The sequence below is a fragment of the Dryas octopetala genome, chromosome 1, assembly GCF_963921425.1.
Source record: "Dryas octopetala chromosome 1, drDryOcto1.1, whole genome shotgun sequence".
Classification (NCBI taxonomy): domain Eukaryota; kingdom Viridiplantae; phylum Streptophyta; class Magnoliopsida; order Rosales; family Rosaceae; genus Dryas; species Dryas octopetala.
In genome coordinates, this window is record NC_141366.1 from 20,614,816 (window position 1) to 20,622,727 (window position 7,912).

The 7,912-nt window shown below is 36.8% G+C and overlaps 1 protein-coding gene across 1 annotated transcript; it reads left to right on the plus strand.

Annotated features, from left to right (window-relative positions):
• The first annotated feature begins 817 nt into the window (after window positions 1-817).
• Window positions 818-7,540, plus strand: LOC147299012 (proteinaceous RNase P 2-like). Its single transcript, XM_086253981.1, has 6 exons — window positions 818-2,557; window positions 3,176-3,277; window positions 3,392-3,567; window positions 3,865-3,985; window positions 5,052-5,120; window positions 6,801-7,540. The coding sequence occupies exons 1-6, from the start codon at window positions 1,649-1,651 to the stop codon at window positions 7,071-7,073; spliced, it is 1,650 nt and encodes a 549-aa protein (XP_086110107.1). The 5' UTR covers window positions 818-1,648; the 3' UTR covers window positions 7,074-7,540.
• Window positions 7,541-7,912: the final 372 nt, after the last annotated feature.

The window sequence follows — 7,912 nt, forward strand, 5'->3', positions numbered from 1 at the left end:
CCTTGCAAATATATTGGCTAAATCGGAAACCATTTATCTGTTTGATTAAATGATCATCATTACAAGTGTTTATCAAAAATATTTTGTTCGTCTATTTATTTTATCAAAGTTAGATAACTAAATGGTTTCCGATTTGTCTAATTTTTTGCAAGGATGATCATTAAATAGAGACCTAAAAAATAAACGGTTAATTCAGATCGTTGAAATACTATATGAAGTGGGCCCCATGAGGCATCCTTTAAATAAGATTATTTGAGGGATCTCTCAATGTAAAGGGCCTGTATATATATATATATATATATATATACAAAAATGCTCTAAAACTAAATGGTTAGCAAGTTAATACGAACCTAATCATCTTTTCGAGTCCACTACATAACTAATCTCATAATATGAACCATCCATGTTTTGAGCCCTACTTCAAAGATCATAATTGCAAAAAATCAACCAAATTAAAAATTATTTAGTTTTCAAATTATGATAAAATAAATAGACGAACATTATTTTCGATAAAAGCATATAAATGATTGTTATTATAATCAAATGGCTAAATGACTTTCGATTTTGGAGATTTTTTACAAAGATGATCTCTGAAGTGGAGTCTAAAAAATGAACGATTCAAATTATAAGATTATATCGTGTGGTGAGCCCAAAAATGTGATTAGTTTCATATGAACTTGCTAACCAGTTAACTCTGAAGTAGCGCTCCTAATATATATATATATATAATAAAACTCTAAAGTTAACTGGTTAGCAAGTTAATACGAAGTTAACCACATTTTTGGGTCCACCACATGAGTAATTTTAGAATCCGAACCGTCCATTCTTTAAGCCATACTTCAAAAATTATCATTGTAAAAAATTAATTAAATAGAAACCATTTGGTTATCTAACTGTAATCAAATAAATGGACGAACATTGTGTTTTGATAAAAGCATATAAATAGTTGTTATTATAATCAAATGGCTAAAAAACTTCCAATTTATGAGATTTTTTACAAAGATGATATTTGAAGTGAGGCCTAAAAAATGAACGATTATTTAATGTCCGAAAGATGATCTTTGAGGATTTAGGGTGGAAAGAGAAACATATATACAAGGGTATTTTTATCCGAAAATAGGCAAAAGAGTAAAAAAAAATTAAGTTGGGAGCTAAGGGTTAAAAAAGTTAGTTTTGTATTAAAAAAGTTAGTTTTGTATTAAAAAATGTTATTTAATAAAATTTCCCTTTATTTTATTACAATGACAACTTTGTATCCCTAATAAAATAGTACAAATTATAAATACTATACCCATAAAGGGTACTCTCTCACATTCAAATAACTGTTTTGTTTTTTTGCCACCACATTCAAATAACTGTTAAAAACTGAGAAAAGTCATTATATGGCTACATCACCTGCAACTGCACTGCAGTGACACCCAAATAGAGCGTTGGAGCCTTGGAAGGGTGTTTTGAAACAAGTGCAATAAAAAAGCGAATGCTGAGATGAGACTAATGTTATCCAATCTAAATCTAATGGCCCAATGTTATTTGTAACAGCCTCTAAGCCCAGCCCATACGGATTTAAACATTCCAAAACCAGTAACCGCCGATTTTGTACAATTCTATTTCCCTTTTCCCCAAACCCTAGTCCAGACTCTACACTCCAATGGGGACCCCAAAGAAGACGAAGAAGCAAACCCCCGAGACCCAATTCCACTCCTCCCTCACTCTCTGCTCCAAGAACAAGGACCTCAACGGCGCAATCTCGCTTTACGAATCCGCGGTTTCGCAGAACACGCGGCTCAACCACTACCACTTCAACACCCTCCTCTACCTCTGCTCCAACTCCGTGCCCGCCGATGACCCCTCGCTCAAGCAATTGGCTCTGGACTATGGCTTCCGCGTGTTTGACCACATGTCGGCGATCGGCGTCGTCCCAAACGAGGCCACCATCACCGCCGTCGCCCGGCTTGCCGCGGCAAAGGGCGACGGGGATTACGCTTTTGAGCTGGTCAAGGGTCTGGAGAAGTACAGTGTGGCGCCGAGGCTGCGCACTTGTGACCCGGCGTTGTTCTGCTTTTGCGAGAAGTTGGAGGCGGAGAAGGCGTATGAGGTGGAGGAGTATGTGAATATGGTGGGGGTGAGCTTAGAGGAACTGGAGATTGCGGCACTGTTGAAGGTGAGCGCGGAAACGGGAAGGGCGGAGAGGGTTTATGGGTACCTGCATAAGCTGAGGAATGCTGTGAGGTGTGTGAGTGAGTCGACAGTGAAGGTCATTCAGGATTGGTTTAGGGGTGGGAGGGCTTGTGACGTGGGTGAGGTGAATTGGGATTCGGGTCGGGTCAGAGAGGCAGTTTTGAGGAATGGAGGAGGGTGGCACGGGCAGGGGTGGATTGGGACGGGGGATTGGGCAGTGCGGAGAGCCAATGTGGATTCGAGCAGCAGCCGGTGTTGTGAATGCGGTGAGCGTTTGGTTTGTGTGGACATTGATTGTGCGGAGACGGAGAGGTTTGCGCAGTCTGTTGCTGCTTTGGCAATGGAAAGGGAAGCTAAGTCGAATTTCAGTGAGTTCCAGGTGAGGCAAAGTCTTTTAATAGTAAAGTTTGCTATTTGTTGTTCAGACTTTTATGACTTTGAATTCTTGTGTTGGCTAGAGACTAGAGTAACACTTTTTAAGAGGTATATTCATGCGTATGCCAGATTTTTTTTTTAATCCTTTTGATTATTACAATTGATTTACTTATTCAGGAAAAAATATCATTTTTTCCAGGATAAATTGGTTAAATTATGAAAATGGGAAGACGAAATATACGGGGTTTGTACTGTAAATCCTTAATGTTTGATTGCATATTTACTATTTGGAAGAATGGAAAATGGAAACCTTTGATAGCATCGAGATGCTTGGGTAAAAGCTTTTGGTGGTGTTTCTTCAATTTTTGTTTGTCTTGGCACTTGGTCTTTCCACACTTGTTTTGTCTTCAAATAGTTCCATTGGTGACAAATTAAAAATTTATGAAGTGAAGTAAAGTAGTTGAGGCTAAGAAGAAGATGAAAGTTGCAAAAGCAATGCATTTAATATGTTCTCTTTCATGATTTTTGGATTAAAACTACTCTGCAAACTCTTATAAAAATAAGTACTTTGCAAACCTACCCTAATTATTCTTTTTCTTCCTTTTTTCATATCATAATAAAGGATTGGCTGGACAAGCGTGCTGATTATGAAGCTATAGTGGATGGGGCTAATGTTGGGCTCTACCAGCAGAATTTTGCAGAAGGTGGATTCAGTCTTTCTCAGGTTGTAAATCTGAAAATGGTGGTAGCGCTTTTATTTTGTCTGTCTCCTTTTATTTTATAGTCCGTTCAGTCGTGTGTAATCATGACATTATGTTTCTGTTCTATAATAGAGCAGCTTGATGCTGTTGTGAAAGAATTGTACAGTAGGAGTGGAGAGAAATGGCCACTTATTGTCTTGCATAATAGACGCTTCCGGGCACTTTTGGAAAATCCTTCCCATAGAAAACTTGTTGAGGAGTGGATGGATAAAGGTATTCTTTATGCCACACCAAACGGTTCCAATGATGATTGGTATGCACCTGCAATTTAGTACTCCCTGAATTTTATTGCTTGTTTCCTTCATTTATGTTGAATGAACTTTTTTTTTTTTTTTACACTGATTGTTCTCTTTCCATCTCTATCTCCCTTCCTCTCCCCCTCCCTCTTTGTTTAGAAAAAACCATGTACACGGGCATATACTTACCATTTGATGAAAATATTGATTTATGAAGTACCATTTATTGCACTCCGGTGACCCGTGTTCATCATTTTAAGCATCATGACTGATATGTTTGGAATACACGAATTACATTTATTTCTATGACTCAGGTATTGGCTCTATGCTGCCGTAAAGCTCAAGTGCTTGCTCGTTACAAATGATGAAATGAGAGATCATATTTTTGAACTCCTAGGGAGCAGCTTCTTTCTCAAATGGAAAGAGAGGCATCAGGTATGTGGTTTGTGACAGTCTCATCCAACATATTTTTACATATGTTCTGGACTTTCTCATTTCCACCCCCCTCTTTTTTTTTCCCCTAAGGCTTGGTTTATATGTGCTCTTCACATTGTCATCTAACAGATCATTTGTAGATGTTGTCTTTTTTGTTTACCTTAGAAATCCTAGCATATCAAATAGTTTACTTTCCAAAATTGAAGAATTCATATGGTTTTGCATGATATGAAACTCTGTTTTCTCATAATGCCTAATCTTTTTTGTTCTATCAAAGGCCATGGAGGAGTGTGATTTATTGAGCAAAAGTCTTAATTGGTCTTATAATAAGTTACTAAGATGTTTTGCTTTGCTCATTGTTTTTTTTTTTTTAAAATTAATTGTTATTTTATTTCTTATCAAATGAAAACAACTCATATCTCTCTACCTACATTTCTTATATCCCTCAAACAGATTTCAGGCAAGATGTCTTGCATGTTATTTTAGGTTTGAATTTTGGTACACCATGTATTTGATGTTAAAGAATCCCTTATCCCTAAACCTCTTCAACTCCTACCCTCCTTATCTCTCACTATTACTTTGCCTGCAACTGTGCCCCTTTAGCAATTCTCTTTCCCATGCAGTGATGTCTCTTTCTTTCGATCTCCTTTTCTAGCCACTGTAGGTGCTACCATGCTTTGATTTGGATAAATTAAACACAAACACAAAGTCCGGAGTTTTGTTGCTTCCCAGATTCCCCACTGCCAGATATTTAATCAAGCTCTAGTGACAGTATAAGCAGAATCCTTGTTATTGTATTGAATATTTATTGTGGTTGATGGAAATTAGAGAAACTTGTATTAACCTCTTTGCAGCAAAACTCCACTCCCCATTACAATAAACAAAATGAATCTGATCCAATGTTTCTGCATATTGGTTTTGTGATATGTTTTCATAGTTTCTTTTGGTTTTAATTCTTAAAATCTCAATTGATTGGGCTTTGGTTTGCCTCAAATATGAACCCAACTGATCCATACACACTCATGAATTTTCTATATTATAATTTATCTTGCATCATGTTTTGCAGGTTCGATATACTTTTGTCAAATGCAATCTGAAACTTCAGATGCCACCCCCATATTCTTCAGTCATCCAGGTACCATTTTCAATTTTTCATTTTGGTTACGTCTGATGGCATGTTCTTACTGTGACTTTCACATCAAATTCCCTATCTAATCTGATTGATTTACTATCACATGTTCTCATACCTGATGGCATGTTCTTATGGTGATGACCATGTTTTCATGTTCAAGCCTTGAGGCCAATAGTTCATCGTATTAAGGATGTGTTTGGATGGAGAAATTAAACATGGTTTTTAGGAAATGACATATTATTACTTGTTGGGTTATAAACAATTACAATTTTAAATTCAACGTGGAGAAGAAGTCATAAGTCTTAAATAGGTGTAAATTTCTAAATCCCAACACAGTGAGATTTCAAGAAAAAAGCCACATCCACCACCATCCCACCATCATATCTATTAAATAGCTCTTAGATAATAAGAATATAGGTTCAACAAACAAAAAAAGATAATAATATAGTGCTTAATTAGGGTGTGTTTGGATGAGGAGATTGAGGTGGGATTCAATGTTAGCATAGGATTTAAAATCCCATTTTGCTAAAGTACTTTTTTTGGGAACTTAATACGAGATTTGTGAATTTATGAAGGGATGTAGAGTTCAAAATCCCATCGTAAAATTTCACATAAATAGGTGTTATTTCCAAATCTTGTCAATAGGATATGAGCCTAGACATCTAGTTACAAACCCCATACTTTGGACCCAGACCAAACTGTAGGCACAAACCTGGACCCATACGGCCCCAATACAAACTTGGGAGTATCTGTTGACTTTTGACACATTTGACAAAAGGGGCTAGGGTTTTTCTTTTCTAATGATTGTCTATTAAAGAGCAAAAGAGTAGAAGAAACAGAAGAAAGAGAAGAAAAAAAAGAAGAAAGACTCACTTTTCCAATGATTGTCTATTAAAGAGCAAAAGAGTAGAAGAAACAGAAGAAAGAGAAGAAAAAAAAGAAGAAAGACTCACCTTACACATCACTGCACTAAATTATTTATTATTTAAATTATTTTTCAAAGTATATACAATATATACTACTTTAATTGTCCTATCCTTGCTGTATCTGTATCCTAGTTTTTGGAATTTTGTTGCGTATCGTATCCTTTTCTATCTCGTATCCATGCAATATAGCCTATGACCTGGCCCCTAGACTCTACGCTGAGCAACTGACGCCTGACGCTGCTCCAGACCCTATAAAGTTAAACCTCATCATGCTTAATAGGTTAGCCAAATAGGTAAGTTTACATATCCTTGGACCTTAAATTCCATCTTTACAAATTTCATCGTTTAGAAATTCCTTGGTACACCCAAATACCTCATCCAAATGCAACATTACACATTATTTTATAGTCAAATGGACTTGAACTTGGTCAAAAATGAATATGATCCCTAAATGGCGCCTCAAATGGAACTTAATCAGTATAATTCTGTTTTGGTTTGCCTTTTTATTCCCAGCCTTTGAAGCTGGAAGAATGCTTTCGAGTGCTTCATGCTTCATTCAAATGATTTTGAAATAAAATCTTAGTTGTACAACAAAATGAAGACAATCTTCACGAGTTGGATTGTTATTGTAAATATTTAAAGGCAAAGCACGGCCTATCAGTGCATAAATTCTTCATTGCTTTGGTAATTAGCATTGGTGAGAAACTTATCTAGTTATAATTCTACTATGGAGTATTGAGATACCATTCTATTTCAGGAATCAGAAAATGGATCATGGCATGTGCCTATAGCCAATGACAGCTGTCAGGAGTTGGCAAGAACCTGGCTCTGCATTAGCCGGCCAAGTGTATCTAAAGCTTTCGGTGAGGTTTCACAGAATTTGCCAGCATCTCAAAATGGTCTCTGCAGCAACCATGAATTACTCAACTCATGCACGTCAGAGTTTGTTGCCAGTCACAATGATAAAGCCACAACTGTCACAGGTAAAAGGAAAGAGAGGTCCTCATCTCCTTCCCACCTAATTGCCTAAATCTTACCCCCCCCCCCCTGCATAGCACTATCTGCAGGAGCCTTCATTTGTCTCGTTGTGGCACTACTATTGGAGATGGTTGTGGCCGAGTAATATGAGGTAGGACGAGCAGGATGGCCTGCTATAAGTTATAACAACGGCCCCTCATCTGCCATGCTTGGGTTTTGACACCCAGCTTTCCCTTTCATGAGATAGTTTCTCTGATGTTGTACTCTACGTCAAATGTACCGCAAGTTTTGCTCCCTACAAAGTTTTGTAGTGCTCATTATTGATAGTCAACTTAACAAAACAAATAAAAAAAAAAGAGGCTGGCTGAGACATGTGATGCTTGTTAGGCTGGTGGGGTGTGGTTTGGGTAAGAATGGCAATAAGGGTCTTCCTATTTCTCACCCTCGTTGTTTGTGATGTAAGCACTTTTCCTTGCCTGCGATTTTATTGAATAAATACTTTTATGTTTGCGTGTTAACCTTTATTTTCTATTTATTATTTTCCTTACCTCAATCTTAGCTGTCTATTCCTTGGAAAATTCTAAACGAACCTCCTCTATTAACTCACTGCATACTCAAAAACTATTTTGCAGGGAGTTTCAAATTTACCCTTTAAAACCAAAGGAAAAACAAAAAAAATTAATAATATTAAATAAAACTAAAAAAATATTACAGCCGTGTACATGTTAAAACAAATAAACTCGATCACCTACACAACTAACTCACGCGCTTGACTTGACGACTGAGAGGACTGAGGAGCGTGTACATGTCTAACTATTGTTTTCTTTAGTAAATTACATGACATAATTCTTGTGTCATATCTTTTAAATCATTACACTATATTACTAGGTG

What these genes read in the sequence shown, in the direction of transcription:
- LOC147299012 (XM_086253981.1), top strand. Translation starts at nt 1,649, where the DNA reads ATGGGGACCCCAAAGAAGACGAAGAAGCAAACCCCCGAGACCCAATTC. An exon ending in CGAATTTCAGTGAGTTCCAG is followed by an intron (nt 2,558 to 3,175) that starts GTGAGGCAAAGT and finishes ATCATAATAAAG; the next exon opens with GATTGGCTGGACAAGCGTGC. An exon ending in AACGGTTCCAATGATGATTG is followed by an intron (nt 3,568 to 3,864) that starts GTATGCACCTGC and finishes TCTATGACTCAG; the next exon opens with GTATTGGCTCTATGCTGCCG.